Below are 25920 nucleotides of genomic sequence, written 5' to 3' on the forward strand. Positions count from 1 at the left end.
GGAAACAGCTGCTTGCTGAAGCTGAAAACACAGCTGATTAAAGCAGTGAGAGGGCATTAAAGCTGTGGGCCATAAAACTGAAATACAATGCTAAAAGATGCTAAAACACTGTGGGGAAATACAGCGATGAGATTAGCTTTAGGATTATCATTGCGAGCAAATTCTTTCACATTACAACAAGTGTTTTGTTAAACTTTCATCCACTTAATTATGCAGCTTTAACAGCCTTTTGTTATCAGTTTATCCCTGACTGCTGTCTGTTTCACAAGGCAGAATTTGGTAGTGATAAAGCCAATCACAGGAGCATGTTGCTGGTTACATTTTCCTAACAACAGTCATAATTTAGCATTTTATCAGGTTCAAATTTATTAAATACGTTTTGCTTTATATTCAGTGCTTTCTGTTGTTTTCTGAATTTGAAACCTTTAACTGTGTGGATACTTTTGCATGCAGCAAAACATATAAAACAGGCTGGTGCATGCGAGAGCATAGGCTAAGTAAGCTGTATTTTTAGATATGTGATACTTGTCATCGGAAGCCAATAACATTTATAACCCATACATGCAGTTCTTAGGGCAGTTATGATGCATTAATGGTTCCAGCTGAATCATTCATATCTGGCTTGCTAACACATACAGTATAACCATCAGAATATGAATTATTTGGTGATGCTTTGAATTATGCATGGAGTTTGCTGTTGGGAGGTCAGGGGCGCCATGGCGATTCGAGTCCTTGTCTCTGCTAATGGCTTGCTGGATAAAAGCACAGAAACAAGCATCATGCCTGAGCCATGCAACGTTTCATTGCTGTGTTTGAGTGAGCTCAGCTGAGGATGACTCAGAGGCTTGGAGAGGAGATCCAGGCCTGTTGTTGTGTTGTGAAGCCCTCTGTTGGAAAAGTAATGGCAGTGCATGAGCCAAGACAGTATTTAACAAAAAGGATTTTAACATAAAGTATGTTAATACTTTATAATGTGATGCTTTATGGTTGATTTGTGGACTATGTTGTTTTTGAAAATAATAAAATAAATAACTACTGAAGTTCTTTCCTAATGTCAAAGAATTAATTATAAAATTTCATGAGCTTAACTTATTGTGCTCTTTGTCAGTGTTCCCTCAGGATCAGATCCCTCAAGTTCAGTCACACCTCATGGCTGGTTCCGCAAGAAGCCTGTCCACCACCGTCTGCTGGGCACCCAGCGAAGCAACTACGACCTGCGGGAGCGGATCTGCATCGGCAGCATGACTGCCCTGGAGACTGCCGTCTATCAGCAGGTGCCCACTGATGAGGCTGAAGCCCAAATGTTGGTCAGCGCTGATCTGGATGACATGAAAAGTAAGAAAAATACTACATTGCATTTTTAAAGCAGTTTATGTTCAACCCAATATTGCAGAAAAACATGTAATAGACACAGCGGTCCACTGTGTCTATTTCACGCTTTGCCTCTTCAAAGTGTGAAAAGCACATGAATGCAGAAGTTGCAGTAAGTTGCAGTGAGATGCAATACCAGCAGAGGGAGATATTTTATTGAAAGCAACATGAAAATAATTAAATTCCGTTTTATTTTTATAGCGCGAAATCACAGCAACTGTTGCCTCAAAGCGCTTGATTTATAATCACGGGGCAGTGTTTAAACAGCCATTACTCACACATTTTCATGTACATATTTAGAAAAAAATATAGAATTCAACTTGATTTAATAATGCTGTGAATAAATCGATAGGTGTGTTTAGTACTTTTTACTGGACAGCATCACAGACTGCGATGCTCTGTGCCACTGTTAATAATGGTAATAAAATTGTCATTTTATTACCATTTCTCCCACATCATGTTGATGAAGGTGTAGAAACTCCTTTTAATAGAGTGGAGACATACAGTGCAATAATAGAGAGAAGGACTGGAGGGAGGCTTAGGGCAGGAAGATAAAACCTGGTGGAGAGGAAATTGGTAATAGCGCAGAGGGGTAAGGGAAGAGTGCTGCTGGCTGAGGTAAGTCAGCCTGCAGGCTGCTGGAGCAGGAGCAGGAGGGCGGGGTTGGCAATGGCCATAACAATGAGAAAACAAGTGAGGAGGTAAGAGGAGATTTAGAGCAAACTGATGCAAAGACCTGTTGAAACCTGTGTGTGTTTGAAATGCTTGAATAACTGTCTGTTTTCAGGTAGCTATGGTATTGTTTTTATTACTAAATGCAAGTCAAATAGGGGTTTTTATGTGATTATTGGGGACAATACAAAAAAATAGCCTTTTAAATTCCTCACTGGTGTTGAGGAAAAGCTTTGGAGCAGGACAACGGTAGATGGTTGTCTTCATCTCTGAAAGCACCTTCTGAGATGACTCATTTTTTCTTATCACCCACGCCACAACAGTGATGTGTGTGGCGGTGGAGGAGGGAGGGGAGTCTTTGTGAGCTGCCTGTATTGTTATATATCAGCCAAGGACTGTGTGTGTTAGTGTATTATTGATGTAAATGCCAAGTAAATTCAGTGAGTTAAAAATGAAGACCTTTACTCGGATCAGTGCTCTGATCTGATTGTACGTGGATATGACTTCAGACTCTTGGCTGTGTGCACCTCGCAGTAAAGGAAAGTCAATGTCAGTGTGTATTATTCCTAACAGAGAGCTGGATACGTTTCCCTCGATGTTATCTTGAGTGTTGTTGAAGACATAATAAAGCCTGCTGCTTTGACTACAGATTAAATGATTAAATAGAAGCCTGTTTCCCTCTCATTAAGTGACTAAATATATCCAGAAATAACAGGACATTTTTGATGACATAATGATGGTAATGTGTGGATTGGGTTTGCCGCCCTCTGCTGGCTGTGAAAAGTACTTCAGCACAGCTGTCCACTATGCTTACACAATTGAAACATTCCACCTTTTTATATATATATAAAAAAAATTGGATTTTATCTTTTTTTTTAAATAATTGAATTTTGGATATTTTAATATTGATTGAAATAACAATAATATTAATGTATTAAAATCACATTCAACAGTTCCTTTTATTTAAATATCTTTAAATGTCAAATTCTTACATTTAAAAGCACAGCATTGCACAGATTTAAAATACTTTAGTCCCAGATTTGTAGTATAACTGGAGCTAAGTAATGCTTTTGATGCAAAAAAAAAAGAAAAAAAAAAAAAAAGGAAAAAGTCTTCTACAAAGTGTATTTTGTTTCAGCAGTGCTTCTTTTAACCTAGAAAGCCTTTGCAACATTTATTGACTCCATTTCTTCACTGAGGCCCAACATTGACGGGTTTTGCTGTTTTGGCTCCATCATGAACATCCCACACATCCTGTCTCATGAAACCAGCCCACACAGCCCCACATACGCACTGTTAAAAATAAGCCTTCCAAAACAAAAGATGGAGGAAGGAGGAATTACATTATCGACTCATAATTTTTGCACATGTAGGCTGTTCCTGTAATAAAGTCTTTGTATTTATTCACTTATATGTCACCATCCTTTACACATATTGCACCCTTAGTTGGCTTCATATTGTAATTTGTAGCACAGTTATGGAAGTAGACATGAGCTACATTTATTTTTGCACTCCATACTTCATTTTGTTATGATTAGTATTAATTGTGGGAGACACAATTTTTTTTTTTACCACATTCTGCACAAAGCAGCACTTTAGGAAGGTCCAGGCTTAAATGCTCCGAATTAACAGAAAGAAATTGTAAGTGATAATAAAACAATAAATGCTAAAAAGAGGATTTTTTTTTGGAAGCAAAAGCTTGTATGGCCACAGAAATACTCGCTCTCCGAGCATCAGGGGGCTTTAATTAACAGAAGCCTGCAGTCGATTCCCCTTCAACGCCGACCCTGCCCCTGGCTTTTCCTGCTTTCCCAGAGCGGAGCAATCATTGACTGTTTAGGGCCCATCTAGAAACAGAAAAACAGGGCATTGGATTTGTAGTGAGTGATGCTTAGAACATGGAATGGCCATGTATATCATTAGTGTGTGCTCCCCTGTTACGTTTTGGTAATTTACACTTCAAGTACACTGACAGGTCTTAATCCGTGATGTGATTTTTATCAAGTGGGACAAGTTTGCAAGAAGTCACACTTATAGAACCACGTGTAGATGGGAGTGAACACCTCAGCAGGTCATTCATAAAACACAGTTTTTTGAATACAGATACAGTCGGTTTATTTCAACAATGACATGAGCAGCACAAATAAACAGGTACTCTGAAAAGAGTATGTAATCTAATATAAAAAAAGGACGGGAAAAAAAGGACTATGCGGTTTCCTGGAGGTTGTGACAGGAAAATCTGATAGCTCAGGTAGAGTGTGGGATTTATTAAGAGAAGGGTTGTTTTTTTACAAACAAGTCTGCCTTATAACCCTGAAATTTGGTTAACAGATGTAGGGATATATAGAAGAACACAAAACTTTATTTACTGTTGGATGGAATTGCATACTAGCATCCTAATAACTAAGTTATTGCTGATGTGTCACATGCATTAATAAAAACCTGCAGTTTCTCACAGCATGCAGGGAAAAATGAAAGCCATACCCTCATTAAAGTCAAAGGAAAGAATCAGACTCACAGGAACCTGTGAGGAACAACAATTATTCTATCATGTTTCAGTTGTATTTTGACATTTCAATATGTCACTTAAAAGATACACAAAAGTTAGTGTTTGATGTTGCTGAGCTGTGTGTGCGCAGATTGGTAAGTTAAAGGTACACCAAGGTTTTTTCTCTTTGTATTATGGACTGAACTCTGCAAATAGACCATATGGCCTATATTAGACTACTGTGCTGATTGTTACACCGATGGCCCATGTACTGTTACTTGAAAATAAAAGTATTAAGGACCAAAATTATGAGGGGCTTCACTCTTAGAATTCAGGGTGCGGACTCTACGAGAGAGCCAGAGCTTTGGCACCATGCTCACAGCTTTGAGCGAGCCACCCACACCAATTACACGCTCATTCTGCTAACAACTCCCCCCGGCATTCCAAATAAATTAACACTCCTAGCAGCAGCTATCACCGGCATTCTAGGCTCAGTGGAGTTAAAGCTTAGAGTTGGAGTTTTTTTGGTTGTTTTTTGGTGTTAAATGGTGGACTAACAGCAGTAAGATGCATACTGTAATCCTTAGTACTGTATGATTAATTTAATAACTAACTAATTTATTAATTTAATAGCACAAAAGTTTTGTGTTAGCATAGACCAAGAGGAAATCTGGTGAAACACTAGTTGTGTTGACAGCTGTAAGGTAATAAATCAACTTGAGGTCTTCTTGATAGCTTTTCAACAGCGTCTTCAACAGGATTCAAAAAGATACTTCTTAACCGGAATGAGAATATGACCTCAGTAATGTTAGTCTGCCTCTTTAAATATCATTATTTAAAGCTTAAAATATCAGAATCTGTGTTTCTGATGTTTAAAAGCAATGTGACACTCTTTGACATTAATATTCAGGTTGGGACTTTTATAAGCCAACTGTTAAATATGGTGATTAATTAAATAATACTGGGACTTAAACTCCAAGATAAGATGGAGGAAAAAGGGGGCATAAAAAAAGGAAGAGTATAATTTTTGCAAATATTTTTGGTGGAGCTGCATTACAAATGATAAGCCTGTTGCTGCTGGCATTCATCAGATCAGTGTTTTTTGCAGCAGCACTTCATACAAAGCTTGAAGTGCTGCTGTCGGTCTTGTGAGACAGTGAAAAAATGCAACACTTTATGAGATTCTTTAATGGAAAAACAAGGTATGCTTGATGGAAATCTTACAGTGTGAGGTTCACCCGCTAGACTCCGATTATTGTGCATAGCATCATTTGTTTTTTAAAGAGAATTCGCAGTTTTGATCAGACAGATCCAATCTAGCAAAAGACCCGTGCAATCCAGAGGCGGGTATTCTGTTCTTCTCATCAGATAGGTTTAATTTCAGCTGGTGTATTGTTTGTTTCTCAGTATGTATTTCTGCATCTCTCTTTGTGCTGTGTATATGTGCTTTTTCAGTTTAATTCAGTTTCGGTGGAGATCCCAACCTTTGGCCCTTCTACACATCACGTGGTTGGAAAGTGATTGCGGTGCTATGGAAACAAAAGGCAACTCCTGATCTCTGATCCGCTCTTTCATGCTTTACCAGTAACCCCAATGATCAATAGCGTGTGGACATTGTTAGAAAAGGGCGGTGCCTCCATTCAGCTGACAGCTGATGGTCTGTTAAAGTAGACCATCCCTTATCAATACGTGATTTTGGAGTTGCAGCTAAAGTGGATGTCAAAATCTTTTATTTAGCTCTCTGATGGTGGATCTAGCAGGAGCTTACTGCCTAAGGGTGCTGCTCCAGCTTTGTGTTCGGACTTAAGGCAAAAAAGTGTATTTTTGTGACACTGAGGATCTGCACATGTGACTAACTTATATTTTTGGAGTGAAAGGAATATTGAATATTTTCATTGACAATCACCCAGATTTTTTTTGTTCCACTTTGATGCATGCAACTTATTTTTCAAAAGTTGCTACTGTGACCACCAACTGTTTTTTGTCTCTCAAGAGTCGGTTAGCTTGGACTTGGGTGCTATTGCACAACCAACACAAAGAGGCAGTTACATCCAGACTCTTCAGGTCAGTAGACCAGGGAGAGCAACGGCATTCAAGAGTTGGATGAGCAGCGTGTCCCCTTGGACGGAGGTGGATAGGAGGAGGTACCGACCGTGGAGATGACAGACATTGAGGGACAGGAGAACCAAGGAACCAAGAAGCACCATGGACCAGAACGACGTTGCAGCACCCAGAAAGGCTTTGGAACCCCAAAGCAACACCAATTTGAACACCACAGCTCATTTTCAATGGTGGATGGATTTGAGGATTTTGAAGAGTTTGTTTTGGATTTTGATGATTATGACTTGCTCGAGTCAATCCACAGCCAGCTGGGGTCACCCCTCGAGCCTATCCGTAAGTTGGGCGTATTTTCTGTGGAGGTTCCCCACTCCTGAGTAGGATTTCATCTGTTTAAATGATTGATATTTGACAGGAGTGACAGTTGCGTCATGCTTCCGAAACTCTGATGTAAACATATCGGGGAATTCACATGGGCAAGCATTTTATTCTATTTTTACATGATTAATCAATGGAAGGGAGCTCACTTGTTTCCATTGATCGTTTAGCCTGCTGCTAGCTTGATTATTGGCAGTAGAGGCTCATTCATGGCCACACACTGAACAGAGTTGTCCATGGTATTGAACGAATTGACACAGTGCTCGACTGCTGCTGTTTCCTACTTTTCTATTGATCCAGTGGCACCTATTTGGCTTTGGGCTCATCCACAGCTAGAGCGGAAAGACATTTCATTGACAAACCATGAGTGGTTCTGCTTTTTTAATCCCTCTGTTGGCTTTGAAACATGGCGTACTAGTGCTGTCATGATGCTAAGTTCCAACACATGGATGAGAAATTTTGGGATCAGCCTGAGTATAGGATTAAAGTTAAAACCTTAATTAGGTTATTAGGTTATAATGTGCATTTGTGGACTTCTTTTTACCTTTCCCAAGACAGATGAAACCACTGGGGTTTATTTTTTGGGGTCATAAAATACATTTAGTTGTTTATTACCTGTTTTAGCAGATGAGTCAAATTATGATTCCAACCAAAGTGATTCCTTTACAAGGGGAAACCTTTAACCTCCTAAGACCCGAACTCTTTCATGGCATTAATTTTTAATTTCTCTTTGCAATTTGGAATTACAATTGAGTAATGATGTGCAAAACTCTTTATTTGGTGTCTGAACACAGTATAATTTTTCCTGAGTACAAAAACAAAATGAGAAACAACAGTTGTGCCCCTTTGAGCAATATGGCTCATTTAAAAAGCCATTTGAAAGAGCAAAATTTAGTGTTGTGGTCTAGACAACCCAAAATGTGATGTGCCCATATGTGGACGACAGGTCCTAGGAGGTTAGACATGTTGATGACAATAAGGTGTATTTCAACACAAACCATGATGTTTTTTTTAACCCAAGGCCAGTATTTTCATGTGACTTTAAGTAACAATGAAAATGTACAGAGAGAGAAAGTGAAAAGTGAACAGTCAGACAAAGCAGTGTTGGTGTCATAACAGATGAATAATTTTTATGCTTGGAATCTGAAAATGAGAAGTAACTTCATGTAACTTCTTGTACTGGCTCACTCAGTTATTTTTTGATATCACTCGTATAGATATCAGGATTCCTTTCACCCATGAAGGTGGAGTTCACGAGCTGTTTTTTTAGATTAACTTCATCTTAAGTGGCTGGTTTCCTTTGATTTTTTACTTTTTTTTCGTTCATATAATCTGCGTAGCCTTCTGCTTTTTATAGGGGATGATAATGAATCTTCTAGACTGCTAGTAGGTAAATTAAGACACCTGTTGCCATTACCTGTTTGTGATTACAACTAAAATAGCTGTTCAATGGGCTGATGATGTCTCACTTTTTCAGACTAATTCCTTACCCCCATAAAATGAAAATCATGCCTCATCCCAAACCAATTCCTGAAATAAATTTGAATGACTGTCATTTACATCACTCTCAGCTGTTAGCTTCAGGCCTTTTACCTTATGTTACCTGGGATAGACTTCAGCCCCCTGTGACCCTGTGTGTTGTATAACAGGTTAAATCAGTGGAGTGATGCATATTTTAGCGCTGCCATCACTGCAACTCAGTACATTGTTGTTTCTAGTATAGCCTCATTGAACGGCTAGCGTACAATAGTTTTATCTATGTTATTTATTTTTATTATTTTATACACAAATTCATCGTGTTTTTTATATAAAGACCACATTTCACAAAAATCAAAATTATTACTGCCTGGGGGTTTATATAACTGGAGTGGTGCCCCTACAGGCTGAATTGACATGAAGCCAAGTTTACAACATGTAATTTGAAATGTTGCATGTCAGCATTTTATTTTAATAAATCTTTCGCAAAGAATAAGAATAAAGAGAAACAAACACAAAATTTTTTCCCCCCATTTGTCCACTTTTATCTATTCATGAAGGCAAAAAAACCTAGATGACCTCTAATTTCCTGCTTCTAAATTCAAATTGTACTCGGCCTTTAAAATCTTAGAAATACAGTGTCTAACTTGATGCGTACTCTGGATGGCATTAGCTTGGCCTCCAGTAACACTGTGAGGAATCCTGGAGTCATTTTTGACCAGGATATGTCCTTCAGCGCGTATATCAAACAAGTATGTAGGACAGCTTTCTTCCATTTGCACAATATCTCTAAAATTAGAAACATCCTGTCCCAGAGTGACGCTGAAAAAACTAGTTTGTGCATTCATTAATTGTAGGCTGGACTACTGTTTTTCACTATTATCAGTATGTCCTAAAAACTCCCTGAAAAGCCTTCATTTGATCCAAAATGCTGCAGGAAGACTGCTGAACGGGACCAAGAAAGACAAAGTATATTTCATCCATACTGGCTTCTCTTCATTGGCTCCCTGTTAAATCTAGAATTGAATTTAAACTTGTAAAATAATCATTCCCCCTTTTATCTTAAAGACTTCATACCACCCCATTAGATCACTTTGCTCTCAGACTGCTGTTTTACTTGTGATTTCTGTGGTATTTAAATCTAGAGTGGGAGCCAGAACCTTCAGATTTCAGGCCCGTTTTCTGTTGTACAAAGACTCTGCTTTTAAGATTAGACTTTAAACTTTCCTTTAGAGGAAAGTTATGTAGTTAGGGCTGTGACACGTGACCCTGAATCCCCTCTTTGTCATGCAGCAATAAGCCTAGGCTGCTGTGGGTTTCCCATGATTACTGTTTCTTCTTACTCACCTTTTTTTTTTTTTGAGCCTCCCAGCAGGTTAAAAGGAGGTTTCTTCCTGTTAAAGGGGGGTATTTTATTCCCACTGTCGCTTGCTCATAGAAGGTCCTCTGATTTTGGGGGGTTTCTCAGTTTTCTCTGTATTATTCTTACAATATAAAGCTCCTTGAAGCAACTGCTGTTGATGCGTGAAGTACCAAATGAGGCTTAGTTGCAAGTGCCAGGCAGTGGTTTGAGTATTTCAGAAATTGAAATAAAATTTTCCCATAAATCCAAGTGTAGGGTTGACACAGAATCCAGTAAACAGCGGTTCTATGGATAAAAATGCCTTGTTGATGTCAGATGAGTCAGAGGAGAAAGGTTAGACTACTTTCAGAAACTAAATATAACCACTCCTTACAACCAGTGCAGAAGAGCATCTTTGAACACAGTAGTTAAATCCTTGAGGCAGAAGGGCTAAAGAAGCAGAGGACCTTACCAGGTACCACTCATAGCATCTAAGAACAGGATACTGAGGTTACAATTCACATGTGCACACCAACAGTGGACAAGGGAAGATTGTAAAGCGTTGCCTGGTCTGATGAGTCCTGATTTCTACTGTGACATTCAGATAGTACGGTCAGAATTTGTTGTAAACAATGGTGTGGTGTTGGATATATGTTCTTGGCACACTTTAGGCTCCCTGGGACCAACTGATCAACACTTAGACACCATCCCTTTATGACCACAGTGTACCCATCTTCAGGTGGCCGCTTCCTGAAGGATAAAGTCTCATGTCAAGCTTAAATCATTTCAAACTAGTTTCTTGAACGAGTTCACTGAACTCAAATGGCTGAAATATGTAACTGTATTTTTTATTTAGCAGATTAAGGAAGGATTACGGTGGCTGTGAAGGCAAAAAGAGTCCCACTCTGTACCTATATATACACCTAAAAGTGGGCTTTGAGTGAATATAAGTATTTACATTTATTAGATTAAGCTCTATGAGCAAATGTAAGGTTACAGGTCTTAGTACTTCCAAAGATTTTTTTTTTTTTGCTAAATGCTTCAGAGTTCATCAGACATTCAAGAAATATCTGGACAATTGTTGCTCTAGTGTGTTGGATTATAACCTACTGTGGTTCAGGTATCTAAGTCACGGTTTCTCTGCGAGTTTGAAGGAGAAAGTCTGACATGGGTTCAACAAGTTCAAGAAGATGGACAGAATGTCCTTTTCACCTACACTGGAATGCCCTTTCTTTGCCCTGCCCTGTGGTGAGAAAAAAACAGCTCATCCAGATCAGCTGAGGCAGTTCAAACAAGGCCAGCCTTCAGAGGTTTTTGCCTGGGAGACTGTACAAAATAAAATCTAGCTTAACTTCATTTTCATTTCCATTCTCTCTGTTTCCCCAAGGAAGGCATGACGCAGCAGGATGGAACACTAACAGCAGTTTGTGCACACACAAACGCTCGGCCTCCAGCTGCTCAGGGAGAAAAATTAAAAAAGACAGTGTTTACTCGGGAAGAAATTATTTTCATGCACTGGCCGCTTTGGCTGGTCAGCAGCAGTACAGTCCACCATTACTGTGGCATACACAAACCCGATCCACCAGCCCGTGTTTCTTTAGTTTTGAATTGTAATGAATTGTAAATAGATTATGATAATCAGAACTTGAAATCATTTCTCTCTAAACATATTTCTACATATGTGGAAAAGCTATGTTAGCTTTAGATTTCCATTCCCTTTATTCAAATTTAGGGACCACCCAATCTTCCCCCTCTGTTGAATGGAGAGTCGTTGCCAAGGCTGCCTCATTATCCAAAATTCAATAACATGTGATTGGCAGGTCGAGGAAATTGAATTTGAATATAGTTTTTATGAACTGACAAATGTTTGTGCGTAAAACCTCCTCTTCTGTAACAATTTCCTGTTCCACACAATACTGTGTAGTCTGTGCCTTATGTTATTGGACGTTCCAGTATGGAGCACATTTTTTTTAATAAAAGGACACTCGATGTGTTAACAGTCTTTAAAAAAGCAGTTAGGCCTACCTCTTACTAAATGTCCATATTCAGGTTGTTTACTAATAATCCAGACATCACGACTTAGCAATTCTGACCTCTTACATTCTGATTCGACAACACCAGGTCACAGATTTGAGGATAACCCCGGGGTGCGTCGGCACCTGGTGAAGAAGTCGTCCCGATGTCACATGAGCCGAACCAGCAACAGTTCTACGCCGCTGTGCAGCCTGAAGAAGAAGAAGAGGGCTGCGGAAAAGAAAACTCACGAGGTTTGCAGCGCAGTGACAGCCATGTCTTGTTTTGCTTATTTTTTTAATCACATGCAGTAGCATAGCTGGTGTTCTTTTCACCGTGTCAGAGTATTTGTTTTTTGTGCGTCAGCATGACAAAATGTGGTCCTGGAGACATATGCTGTTGCAGGGACACAGTCAGATGTGAGTACTTTTGCACATGTGCTGGGGCTCACAGCCTCCTGATAGTTGTTTCTACGACTGACTCTTTCATTTTATTATGATGGCACCATAAAGAAACTTCTTTGTTTCATGAGTGAGCTTCCTTTGAATAGCTTGCTTTGTTACGAATTCTATCCTTTAAAACAGTGTTAAATAATTTTATGTTGGCACAGTGGCAGAGATAAACAGTGCCAACAACTGAGATTGTTACTGACATTTTTACTGTGTAATAAAGGTGGTGCAGGGAATACGTGTCCTTAAGGAAATGTCTTGTCCTTTAGCTAATAAGTGATCCAAAGGCTGCTAGCAAGTTACAAAAGGAGACACTGTACAATGGCTTTACCTTTTTTGCCATTAACAATGCCGTGCTGCTCTCCAAAACCTTGATTATAAGAGATGGATGTGGCGTCTGTGTCTGAAATGATCATTTAATGTGTAAGTGCCTTTAACCCGCATTGTTTGTAATGGCCAGCAGGGGGCATCTCCTCTAGCTACATAATGAAATTAATTTCCATAGAAGTCTATGGGAAAACAGCCCTCGTCTCGTGACCTGTGACCTCAGTAAACACCTTCCTCGCGAGCTTATGGTTTCAAGTCTTGCTGATTTTAACATGATGTTCTTTTTGTAAATAATGGTCTTCATTATAGTCAAAAAAGAAATTAAATCCAGGTATCTTCAGTTGACAAGTTGCTATCATTTAAATGTCTCTTGTGTTTCAGTTTCTTGGTCAGACTGGTTCCTCTATGAAAAACCCGGTGCTTCTAGAATAACCTTTGCTAAGCAATAAGTTGTGTCATGATGGCTTTATCCATTTACAGTCTGTGTTTGAAAATAGCTTGATGAGGGGATTGAGAAATAACCAACATGCAGATATAAGCTGTAGGCAGACAAACCAAAACTAAAAGCTTGAAAAGGCGAAAATAGATCAGCAATGCTCAGGGGAATTGCAGAGTTGGGGGATAATTTTGTGTATGCTTTTCCCCTTTCTCACACACAATCCTAGTTAGTATTAGTTTAAGTATTGAGCAGTAGAGCTTTAATTACAGGTCCCAAGTGTAGTCTTACTGTAGCTTAAGCACAGAGTGCATATTTGTTTCTTTTGAGTTTGACAGTCAAAAACAAAAATTGTGTTGCTCTGAGGAAAAAGTCATTCTTTTTAAAAATGTAACAGATTGTCCCTCCAGACCACTTTATTCTTCTTAGTTCTGTCCAAAGACAGCGAGTACATGATGCACACAGCCTTTCTCTTCGCCAGTTGAGTGTGCTGTGTGCACTGTCTGTCTTCAATCATTATTTTATTCTTTCTCCGTGTATGTTTTGGTAAACAAACTGTATTGAAGATAGGAACTTGGAAAAGAAGTTGGGGGGATTTTCACAGCTTTAAATGTGTTCCAAGGAACTTGATCATGGATTATAAACAACGTGATAGACATGTTTTTCCCCACTGAGTTACACCCTCATAACACAGTTGTCAAACATATTCCAAAAGTAATCTTAGACAGGTACGTGTAACGGGTCAAGTGTGTGCTTTAGCGCTTATGTTTCTGTCCTGTTTTATCTCCAGTTGTTTGTGGAGCTGAACGAGCTGATTGTGGAGAAGGACCATGAAATGCGATGGAAGGAGCGCGCTCGCTGGATCAAGTTCGAGGAGGATGTGGACGATGAGACGGACCGCTGGGGAAAACCTCATGTGGCCTCACTGTCCTTCCGCAGCTTGCTGGAGCTTCGCCGCACCATCACACATGGTAAAAAGCTCCTGCGTGTGTCCAGCAAGCATCAGATTATCAGTCATGCGGTTTATCGTATGTGCAGCTGAAATGAAATTCACAAACATAACTGTGATATGCAGAAAACCGCAAATTGTTTCCTGCTTTGTTTCAAGCTAGTTGCTTAAAACTGTTTCTTCTTCTTGAGACTGAATAAAGTTGCAGCAGCGACTTGTTTGGGTTGGCCTTTCTTCTCTAGGTGCCATCCTATTGGACCTCGAACAGACCTCTCTGCCCGGCATCGCCCACCTGGTCGTGGAGACGATGATCATTTCCGATCAGATCAAAGCCGAGGATAGGCCCAACGTTCTTCGGGCCCTGCTTCTTAAACACAGGTCAGTAACCAGGCTGACACTAGCATTAGGCTGTGCCTGATTAAATGCATCTCCATTTCATAACATTATTTCCTGTGGTGGTAAACAGTGAAGAACCGCAGTTCAAGGAGAAGATGTTTCAAGTTCATGGAAAAGAGATGAAAAATACAAGCCAGAAATTCATCTGCGAGGCTTTTTTTCTTTACCACTGATGAAATCCTGAGACACTATCCATCGGAGATACAGAGAGCATGAAGAGAGACAGAGAAAGTGAGCAGGGGCAGCGAAGCGAGCTAGAAAGTGAATGAAGTGAGGGAGGGAGTGGCAGCGGTGGAAGCAGAGCAGTGAATCGTAGAAATAAAAGTGATTGTTTTCCCCGATTGGTTTGCAGCAGTTTAATTATAAAGACTAATTAAAGTGCTAACACCACCTTCGATTTTTGTAACACAGGGTGTCATCCTGTGCGCTGCTGCTGCTTTGTGTTTGTAGGCGTGTGTGCCAGTGTGTGCACCAGCTCTGACAGATAGAGAGCAGAAAAAAAAGATGAACAAAAGATGTGACTTGGTGTGTATGTTTTTCCAAAAGTTCTCATTGTGTCAGGGGACGCAGAAGAAAGAAAGAAGAAAGTTCTGAACAAACCATTTAGCTTTCTTGAAATATTCGAAAGGAGTCTGGTTAAGGCTCTTTTTGACTTTGTGCCTGACCCTGAGTAAAGATCATATTAACGTGTAACACACTTATGTTAAGAAAAGGTTCTTTAAGTGTTCTTTATGCATTTGGATTTACAGTAGCTTAATGAGAATGTGGTTCCTTAACATGTTTATCTTTGGATCTTTGAGAAAAAAAGCTTCCTGTTTATCCCTTGACTCCTGTTTCATGAGATATGCCCTAAAATCAGTGAGATTTAGTTGGTTCTTTACCCATGTATTAACCAACCTGTCAATTTAGGGTACTGTGGATGCAGCTTTGTTTACATTCTGACCCTGGATTGTAGGTTTGGTCGTATGAAGAATTAGATCCAAGCCTTCCTGCTCATTAATCATTATCCCACAGAGGAGAGAAAAAAAATTCAACTCAGGGGAACTGAGCTGGGAATTTCCAAAAAGGGACATTTAACAAGACTTGGCTCATCAACTGGTGTACTTCCCCCGGGTTGACTGAACTGCAAATGTCAAGACTGGGCTGTATCTGTACTGAGTGTTAAAGCCTGTGCTGTTAGACTTAGCGTTTGAGTCTTCATTGTGTGGTCCTTCCTGGATGTTTGATCTTTGCCTTTGTTTAAGACTGGTGCTGATTGCTACGCACTGAGAGTGAAAAGGAGAGTGTAAAATGTATGTGTCCCCAAAATTCACTTTATAAATCCAGGCTTACTCTTTTCCTAAAAAACTATATGTGTTTTCATTTCAAATGTTTCCTGTTTCTTTCTAGCTGGCTCAGCTGTTATTTGAGCCGAGGAGTTTTCAGCGCTTTGTTTTTTTTCTGCATTAGCAAGTCTAAGCCAGCCACTGCTGGATCGATGATGTTGTTGGAAATTATTGGGTGTGATGCTGTTAAACCAGCGGAAGTGTATATGAGTAGATATGGGAAGGTGGTGGTAATCATAGTACACTAGAACGTGCTTTTAGTTGTCATAATCCGAATTCAAAAAAGTAACATTTAACTAGCTATTCACAAAACACGTGAGGCTATAGTTACTTACATCCTGTACCCAAGTCAAACAAATAAAAGCATGTAACTGTGACTCCACTGCTCCCTGATAGTTGCCACTCATTGATTTGCCCTGGCATTGACACGACAGCTAAACTGAGATGATACACGTGGCCAATCGAATAGCGCTCTATAACACAGCGCATTACATTTTACAGTTACATAACTAGAGACGGGAAACAAGTCGAATAAATGTTGGCTAAATTACCAGAGGAAAGACGAGCCCTGCCTGTCAGAAGTACATACAATGTTGCCATCTTACTCACAAAGCCTCTGATTAATATTTATAGAAACGACTCTAAATTCTGTTCTGCAGCTTATGACATTTAACTCAAGAGCTCCTGTGACTTTTGCTTTCCTAAAATGATGCTTTTGTACTTAGGTGGAAGTAGTATAGAAAATAAGATAAGGAAGACAAGCGCTGCCTCGGTCCAGAACAACTTTTGAACTTGGAGTGAGACAGTTTTGTCAACTAGTGTTGACAGAACTGTCAGGAATAAATTTCCCCTCACGCCTGTTATTGTTATACTTTACAAGGAGCTCAGAATGTCCCCTTTTTCTCCTGACTGCATAGAACCTCAGTCCTGCCAGGTTCCCCTTGTTTTTTTAAGGCAGAATGGTACAGCCTGGATTTGAAGAACAATCTCTCCTGGATAATGGTGTGGTGACCTTGGTTAGACCCATGGATTATAGCGAAAAATAAAATATCATAAATTTAACCGTGGCAACATTTACTGTTTTTCACCCGTGTGCAAGGGACATATTTTGCACACATGCTAACAAAGAGCCACAGCAGATGCACTCAGAAGAAGCAGGCCAGTGGACGTTCTTAGCAGCAGGCCTTCATGTGTTTGTTCCATATTTCACTGCCTTTTCACATAAATTCCCAGCATGTCACTGGCTGCTTCCACAGGGAAAAGAACACTCCGTCATTAGAGTCATCGCTAGGCTAAAAGATCAGATTTATGACGTGGAATAAAATCACACTGAGGTGCTGCTAGGATTTAGCTCATCGCTTACTCAGACCACTTTAAGGATCCTTTGGAAACGTTTTGTGTGCAATTGACTTCAGTGTCACACTTCGTTCTTTTGTCTTGGGGCGCTGTCTCTTCCAATTTAAGCGCAGTCTTATTGGACCATGTGGGCCTAATGAGTGAGGTGATGTCACCAGTGGACTGAACAGTGATGTAATGAAACTTGGCCAGTTTGACATGCTTAAAAACTCATCTTTAAGTGGGGTGAAATGTGCTTAACATCACACGCAAAGAAAGCAGAGAAAATAAGGGCTACAAAGGTCAGTCTCTGGCTCTTTTATTGATACCGTAATGCAAATATCACGTTAATGTGTCAACTCAGATTTTCCTGAAACTGCTTTCTGATTAGCTCGACCTGCAAAACGGTTTAAATTTGGAAAGATTTTGCTGATGACTTTTGTAAAATTTATGAGCTCCACTGCAGCCGCATGAGGTAAAGATGGTCAACACATTAAATGAACAAAAGATGGATTAGGTGAATAAGAAGCACAGCTGTTTTGAGCATTTCTAAAATCCAGGTAATTCTGCAGCCCACTTAAAAATGATTAAGCTGTCCTTAGCATTAGGCAATTGAGCATGGATATTTTTGGCCTTGAAAACAGTAGTTATAAAATAATAGTAAAAGCAGCTGCACCTTCTGGAGGCTTTGAGTTAAGATTATATTTCTGATTCTTACCTTTGAAAAACTGCTTACAGAAGCACCCACTGGAATTTCAGGTCTTGTGAAAGTTCACGTAGGTATTTATTAATGTCGTGGACTTCAGCCGGTGAAAAATGTTGACATTTACAAGACTGGACTGGCACCAAATTTGGTTCAGACTATTTTCGTTGTTCTTATTCCCCTGAATGACCCTTATCATTTGGTTTCGCCAGTCGGTGGCTGTCTCCAGCTACGAGCAGGCTCGGGCAGTTAACACTTTATTTGATTTTGGAGGTGCCGCCTTGTTGACAGAAATGTGTTTCCGTTCTAAAGCAGCAACAAAAGTAAGCACAGTTGGGTGAGTTGTCGGTAGCATAATCCCATAACCTTCATCTCGAGTTCGACCCCCTCCTTTTGATGGTAACTTTCTTGGCCAGTCACTTTAACTCGCTGACTTTTGTTTTCATTTACTGTCTGGTTAAATTTAGGCATTAAAAAGTTACTTGGTTGGGTGTACACCAGTAGTCTATTATCTACCACCACAAGTATGAGTCTGCATAAGTTCAAGTGTTGGAGATCGGACCTGAAATCCCCATGTCAATGTCTCTGTGTCCATGGCCTCCAGTTTTCTATCACTGTGGAGACTTTTCCTTGCAGGCAGTATAGGATGGCAGTTGCTGGCCATATCTATGGACGAGATAACAACTGCAACTGGCATTTCAAAATAAGAATGTATATGACAACAACTTTGGTGATCTCTTAGCCCTTTTTATGGCTCTCACATGAGATGGACTTTTGGGATTCAAATGAAATGAGTGGACAGGTGTTGGTTGCTTACACCATCATTAGGATCTGCTCTTTTGCTTCATAAACTGTGACCCTAATCTCCTTTACAACCTTGGTTGTGCTTTTGTGTGTTCTGCTCATTTGCAAAAGCCTCCATGTTAAGATGCTCATTGCTGTTTAATATTGTGACGTTAACTTTAATCACATTAACATCTTTTGGAGTTTAGTGAAAGTGTCACTGCACTCATACTGCAGGAGTAACTGGAAATTCACTTTTTATACTTTGTATTTTTTTGTTTTGTTTTTTGCAGCCATCTAAGCGATCACAAAACTCGTTTTCATCGCCACCACTCATCGGGCAGTCTTCATGGCAGCTTCAACCACAACCACGTCCACGACACCAACCAGCCATTGGTGTCCGAAGAGCACGATGAGCACCACGAACACAAAGGACCCGTGTACGATCCCAAACAAGACGTTTTTGTTAGCCTGTTTGTAAGTTTTCTCTTCTCTCTCTTTTTAATGTGTTACACGTTTGTCAGTGTTTCTGTAGTTAACGTCATTTACACAGCTCATTTGATTTTTAAGAGGCTCCTGACAGAGATCTGAGAAATATGGGGTCTCGGCGATGAAACAATGTGACGTCGTTGAAACAGTGCAGGCAGACAGCGCGTTAAATTGGCTCTACCAAAGCCAAAGTGAGTGATTAAGTAGCTCTGACAAGATCCCACCGGGGTAATTGGACTCAGCTATCTAAGTGGACGGAGATTAAAGGGACGCTGAGCTGTCTTGTTTTAGTTTACGGTTTGCATTAAGTTCTAAGAAGCACACAGTGAGCACAGATTTTGAACATGGTTACACAAAATTCCTGATGTGAGGCCCTTGGCTCTCACTTTGGCATTTGAGATGCTTCTTAACAAGGTCAGAGGTCATGTAGGTAGTTCTTGAAGTTGGAGAACGCAGGCCTCCCTGCGCCACATGTGTTGAGTTAAGTTCTTAGTCAGCCTACAGGTGCTTCTGGTTAAAGCATCTTGATATATTAGCTGTGAAAACTTAATGTTCCCCCTCAGCTTAAAATGTTGGCAAATTTAAACCAGCCTATTAAAAAAATATTTTTCAGGCATAAAAAATGGTTTGAAATGAGATGTGACTGTTGATACCCACAAATGTAAGAATAATGTCACATTATTAGCGCAGTTCTCTGTTATATCACATCACCCTGGCTAGCCAGTAATGTGGGTAATCTTTGTACTGTTCTTCCTCCAAGAAATCTCTCCACCCTCTGCCGGAGACTCATCCAGCCACAGCCAGATCTATAAAACTTCTCGCCAAGATTCCCAAAGACGCTGAGGCTGTCATTGTTTTAGTTGGTAAGCTTTGGGGACAGAGTTTTTCTTCTCTGTTTTTATAAACCACTGGGAGAATAATGTTAATTTCTTGATTTGGCTGTGCCTCACAAACTGCCACTCTCAATATTTTTCTTGTGATGTACATCAAATCAGTAAGCAGGTTTTTTATTTCTTTATTTTGTCCTTTTCTGTAAGGTTGTGTTGAATTTCTGGAGCAGCCGGCTATGGCCTTTGTCAGGCTGAGCGAGGCAGTCCTTCTGGAGTCCGTGCTTGAGGTTCCCGTCCCTGTTCGATTTATTTTCGTCCTTCTCGGGCCCAGTCAGTCCAACATGGACTATCATGAAATTGGACGTTCTTTCTCCACTCTCATGTCAGACAAGGTAGCCTCCAAATCTCATTCTAAGGCTCTAAGGTGTGTCATTTTTTTACTAATAATGATAATCTGCTAGACCAAAATAGTTTTGAATCCTAGAATATCTTTCCAGTGATAGAAAGTGGGGGTTAAAATTGGACAAGTCACACAGATTTCTAATTATCCTGCCTTTTCTGTCATGGCTATCCAATTCTGTTCTGGATTAGAACTTCCATGAGGTTGCCTACTTTGCTGATGACAGACAAGACCTCCTGAATGGCATCAATGAATTCCTGGACTACAGCATCGTGATTCCACCATCAGACGTGGAGGGAAAAGACCTCCTGAAGACAGTGGCTGACTTCCAGAAGCAGATGCTGCGGAAGAGAAAGGAAAGAGAGCTAAAGAAGCACAGCTCCTTAATTGGAGTAGAGTCAGAAATCAAAGGTAAAAAATAATGTACTTGAATTGTTCCAGTCAGCACTGGTTCAGAAAAGGCTGGGAAACTTCAGTGAACAACTAGACCCTTGGACACTTGAGACTTGTGTATTAGGGCTCAAATCAACAGAGACTATCAACAGAAGAAACATGTCTAATCTATTCTCATGTCTGTTCTCTTCTGGAAGTTCTGGTGTTTTCATGGAATCTATTGTAAATAGAAAAAATATAAAATTCATTCACTACCTTGTTTTTTGGAGGAAGAAATTATTATACAGGGTGGGCCATTTATATGGATACACTGTAATAAAATGGGAATGGTTGGTGATATTAAAGTCCTGTTTGTGGCACATTAGTATATATGAGGGGGAAAACTCCTCAAGATGGGTGGTGACCATGGTGGCCATTTAGAAGTCGGCCATCTTGGATACAACTTTTGTTTTTCCAATAGGAAGAGGGCCACGTGACACCTCAGACTTATTGGTAATGTCACAAGAAAAACAATGGTGTGCTTGGTTTCAACGTAACTTTATTCTTTCATCAGTTATTTACAAGTTTCTGACCACTTATAAAATGTGTTCAATGTGCTGCCCATTGTGTTGGATTGTCAATGCAACCCTCTTCTCCCACTCTTCACACACTGATAGCAACACTGCAGGAGAAATGCCAGCACAGGCATCCAGTATCCGTAGTTTCAGGTGCTGCACATCTCGTATCTTCACACCATAGACAATTGCCTTCAGATGACCCCAAAGATAAAAGTCTAAGGGGGTCAGATCGGGAGACCTTGGGGGCCATTCAACTGGCCCACGACGATCAATCCACTTTCCAGGAAACCGTTCATCTAGGAATGCTCGGACCTGGCACCCATAATGTGGTGGTGCACCATCTTGCTGGAAAAACTCAGGGAACGTGCCAGCTTCAGTGCATAAAGAGGGAAACACATCATCATGTAGCAATTTCAAATATCCAGTGGCCTTGAGGTTTCCATTGATGAAGAATGGACCCACTATCGTTGTACCCCATATACCACCTGTTGTTCCAACAGTCTTGGAGGGATCCATCCAATGTGGGTTAGTGTGAGACCAATAGCGGTGGTTTTGTTTGTTAACTTCACCATTCACATAAGTTTGCCTCATCACTGAACAAAATCTTCTGCGTGAACTGAGGGTCCTGTTCCAATTTTTGTTTTGCCCATTCTGCAAATTCTGTGCACTGATCTGGGTCATCCTCGTTGAGATGCTGCAGTAGCTGGAGTTTGTAAGGGTGCCATTTGTGAGTAGCTAATATCCGCCGAAGGGATGTTCGACTAATGCCACTCTCAAGTGACATGCGGCGAGTGCTACGCTGTGGGCTCTTACTGAATGAAGCTAGGACAGCCACTGATGTTTCTTCATTAGTGACAGTTTTCTTGCGTCCACATTTTGGCAAATCCAACACTGAACCAGTTTCACGAAACTTAGCAAGCAGTTTGCTAACTGTAGCATGAGAGATGGGTGGTCTTGTAGGGTGTCTTGCATTGAAATCTGCTGCAATGACCTGGTTACTGCGTTCACCAGATATCAACACAATTTCGATCCGCTCCTCACGTGTTAACCTCTTCGACATGTCAATGGCTGTGAACAAAGAGAAACTTGTAAATAACTGATGAAAGAATACAGTTACGCTGAAACCAAGCACACCATTGTTTTTCTTGTGACATTACCAATATGTTTGATGTGTCACATGGCCCTCTTCCTGTTGAAAAAACAAAAGTTGTATCCAAGATGGCCGACTTCTAAATGGCCACCATGGTCACCACCCATCTTGAGGAGTTTGCCCCCTCACATATACTAATGTGCTACAAACAGGACTTTAATATCACCAACCATTCCCATTTTATTACGGTGTATCCATATAAATGGCCCACCCTGTATTTGGAAGAGCAAATGAATCGTTAAGTTATCAGCTAAATGCTAAAAAGCTTTGTTAGCAAGGAATGTGCATAGACTATATAGACAGAAACCAATACAAGCTAACTAACAACCAAACAAAATACTAGAATTTTGCTTACAAAAGCTGGACTTCTTGGATGGCCTTCTCCAAAAGCAACTGGCAGCATAAATATGGTCAAAAGGTCCACATCAGTAACTAGCAGAGGTGACGCCTCATAAACAGCTAGCATCAATCGCTACGTATTTTAGCACCCACTGGTCTGTCACAGCAGTAATGCTACTAATATTTGTAAAAAAAAAAAAAAAGCAGCAATAAAATTTAAGATGGAAGATAAAGCACATAATTTACCCCCTGTACAGCTGTTATAAAGGAGACGTTTGTTTCTACTATAAAGTTGGACATTTTAAAATGAGGGTCAAAAAGAAATGACTCCTTTTTGGAGGTAACGTTAAGTGGCCAGTTGAAGAACTGCAGTGGTTTATTGTTTTTATTCATGGATGGTCCGTGGATGTTTGTTCATGCTGTGATGCCTGTATGAATGCCCACAGAGGTGAGTCCTGAGGAGGAGGAGGAGGGAGAACAGGAAGTGGATCCATTAAAGCGCTCAGGAATGCCGTTTGGAGGTTTGATCCACGACATCCGCAGGCGTTACCCGCAATATGTGAGCGACTTAAAAGACGCCCTGGACATGCAGTGCATTGCTGCTGTCATCTTCATCTATTTTGCCGCACTGTCACCCACTATTACCTTTGGAGGCCTCCTGGGTAATCAAAACTTACTTAAAAGATGTAGTCCATATTCTTTGATGTACTGCATCTAATTTGTCTATCTCTGTGTGGCTACTTCTGCATACAGGAGAGAAAACAGAGGGCATGATGGGAGTGACTGAACTCATTGTTTCCACTGCAACTATCGGAGTTATATTCTCACTGTTTGCTGGACAACCCCTTCTCATCACCGGCTTCTCTGGACCCTTACTGGTGTTTGAAGAGGCCTTCTATAAGGTGACTTTTAACAAGACAATGACAACACAAAGCCTCCCTCTTCATATCATACCATGTACTTTTTCTCTTGTCAGGTGATTAATCTGTCCTCTCACTCAGTTCTGTCAGGTCTACAACTTTGAGTACCTGACTGGTCGAGTGTGGATCGGCTTCTGGCTCATCTTCATCGTCCTGGTGATTGTGGCAGCAGAGGGTAGCTTCCTTGTCCGCTACATCTCACCTTTTACACAGGAGATTTTCGCTTTCCTCATCTCCCTCATCTTCATCTATGAAACTTTCTCTAAGCTCATCAAGGTAAGAATTTAAACAGTAATCAGTCCTGCAAACGCTAATAAAATCAGTCACACTATATAGATTTACTCTTTTTTTTTTTTTCTTTCAGGTTTTTAAGGAACATCCACTGATGGCAGTGTATCCCACTGACGCCAGTGGGTCTCAAAATTTGGATGGTCCCATATACAACCAGCCTAACACTGCTCTTCTATCTCTGGTGCTCATGATGGGTACTTTCTTTGTTGCATTCTTTCTCAGGAAGTTTCGAAACAGCCGGTTTTTAGGTGGCAAGGTAATAAACTTCCTTTAACCCTTTCAAACAAATCATATCATACTTCTCATGAGAATATAAATGAACTCAATAGAGCATTTTTATTACATCTAGTCTAAGTCTAAAGTGAATGGACTTCTTTAAGTTTCATGGAGACGAGGGTGAAACCACTGCGATACCTTGCCCTCACCCTATCATATGATCTATTAAGGTCAGCTGACACAGGTTGTGAGTCGGGGTTGAGGCGCTTGGGAAGAGATCTCAAGACTGCATTGTAGGTGACTGACAGTTGGTGTCATAACCTACCGCCTCTGTTTAATTACGGTTGTACACAGGGCACATAGATGGCTTCATTTACTCTTCTGTCAAGCCCTCTTTCTTCTCAGTCCAAAATGAACATTGACATTGTCGAAAGAGTGACCTTTACCCTTTAGGTGAGGGTTTACAGTACAGTGCTGCTCTGCACAGCATACACTGTGTTGTTATCTTGTGTTTGGGAGCTTTTGTCCTTGAGATAAACCAGTATTTGTCTGAAGCTGCAGCTGGGTCTAAAGTACAATGCTCATGATAGGGTGAGGGAAGGTGTCACAGTGGTTTCAGCCGAAACATCTGGTGATGGTAAGAACCCACACCTTTTTTCACACCTTGGCTCAGGTGAGGTCAGCAACCCTCACTAAGGTTTAAATACCTCTCTGGAACTCTCTTCCATTTGGTTTTAGAAGTGAAGACACTTCTTGAATGAGAGGTGAAACATCTTCTTGAAATTTAAATTTCATTTACTTTCTAAATAAAAACATATTTTACTGTATATGTTAAAACCGGTATTGTTTAAACTTCATCCTCTGTGGTTTTTCTGCATGCTGTTACCACTAAATATTGTGGAAAGGTGTCCAAACCTCAGCAGGGATGTGTGACATGCTGTGAAAGAACAAGGCCCATATATGAAACATTGCTCTGTAGCACTCCTAGTGGTGGAAAACTTCAGCGTTTATGTCAGAAGGTTGATTCTGTCCATCTGGACAGAAATGTTTTGTCAGTCATACAAATGTATTCTTCATTCTCAGTTGAATGCATAATGACTGTTATGCAACTGTACCATTTATAAGTTTGAGAAAACCTGCAGTGAGCTAAGACTGAATAACTCACTTGTTCCAGATGAACAAAATCAACTTTTTGGCATTTCCGTACCTGGATGACAGAGCATGTATCAAGACTTCACAGTTTATATTTGAAGGTAAACTATAGCTTAAGATGAGAGGAGGCAGGGAGGCTGTGGATTTTTATTCAGCTGTGTGATTTCAGATCGTAAATATCTTTGTCTGTACACTGGCACGGTTATGTGCAATTATTCAGTGATGCAAATACGTTTTTAAGCTTCTGTTTTACAGACAAACTGCTGCTGGGTAGTCTTGATAGTCTTGATAGCTAAAGTGGTTTGTTTTGATGAAAAAAGAGCAGATCAGTCATATAATTTATACTCATTCATATGAAAAGCAATTCAAATCATAATTTTTCCACTCAACAGTAAGTTGTTCCCTTCTACATGACTTCTTTATTCATAATCTTTGACTTAACGCTCAAGTGATGTTTCTCTCTATGAGATCTGGGATGCATTTTCACTTTTAATTTAATGTTTGGTTTTTTGATATCCCCAGGCCAGAAGGATTATCGGTGACTTTGGCATCCCGATCTCAATCTTAGTTTCAGTACTGGTGGATTACGCCATTACTGACACTTACACACAGGTAGCGTCACTGCTAATCACAGAAATCCTGCACAGCAAGTGCAGACATTTTCAAAAGCTCTAATACATTT

At 40.3% G+C, this 25920-nt stretch overlaps 1 protein-coding gene across 5 annotated transcripts in view; it reads left to right on the forward strand.

Annotated features, from left to right (window-relative positions):
- slc4a3 (solute carrier family 4 member 3) overlaps positions 1 to 25920 on the forward strand; it is a 65994-nt gene that overhangs the window by 24910 nt on the left and 15164 nt on the right. For all 5 annotated transcript variants that reach the window (XM_013270257.3, XM_013270258.3, XM_003443324.4 and 2 more), the window contains 13 exons: positions 1109 to 1335; positions 11907 to 12052; positions 13801 to 13981; positions 14202 to 14337; positions 18795 to 18978; positions 19751 to 19853; positions 20028 to 20212; positions 20412 to 20631; positions 23106 to 23321; positions 23413 to 23561; positions 23661 to 23855; positions 23944 to 24126; positions 25761 to 25850. In XM_013270257.3, coding sequence (XP_013125711.1) covers positions 1109 to 1335; positions 11907 to 12052; positions 13801 to 13981; positions 14202 to 14337; positions 18795 to 18978; positions 19751 to 19853; positions 20028 to 20212; positions 20412 to 20631; positions 23106 to 23321; positions 23413 to 23561; positions 23661 to 23855; positions 23944 to 24126; positions 25761 to 25850 — 2215 coding nt within the window. The remainder of the gene's footprint in view (positions 1 to 1108; positions 1336 to 11906; positions 12053 to 13800; positions 13982 to 14201; positions 14338 to 18794; positions 18979 to 19750; positions 19854 to 20027; positions 20213 to 20411; positions 20632 to 23105; positions 23322 to 23412; positions 23562 to 23660; positions 23856 to 23943; positions 24127 to 25760; positions 25851 to 25920) is intronic.

This window comes from Oreochromis niloticus, linkage group LG16 (genome assembly GCF_001858045.2).
Source record: "Oreochromis niloticus isolate F11D_XX linkage group LG16, O_niloticus_UMD_NMBU, whole genome shotgun sequence".
NCBI classification, from domain to species: domain Eukaryota; kingdom Metazoa; phylum Chordata; class Actinopteri; order Cichliformes; family Cichlidae; genus Oreochromis; species Oreochromis niloticus.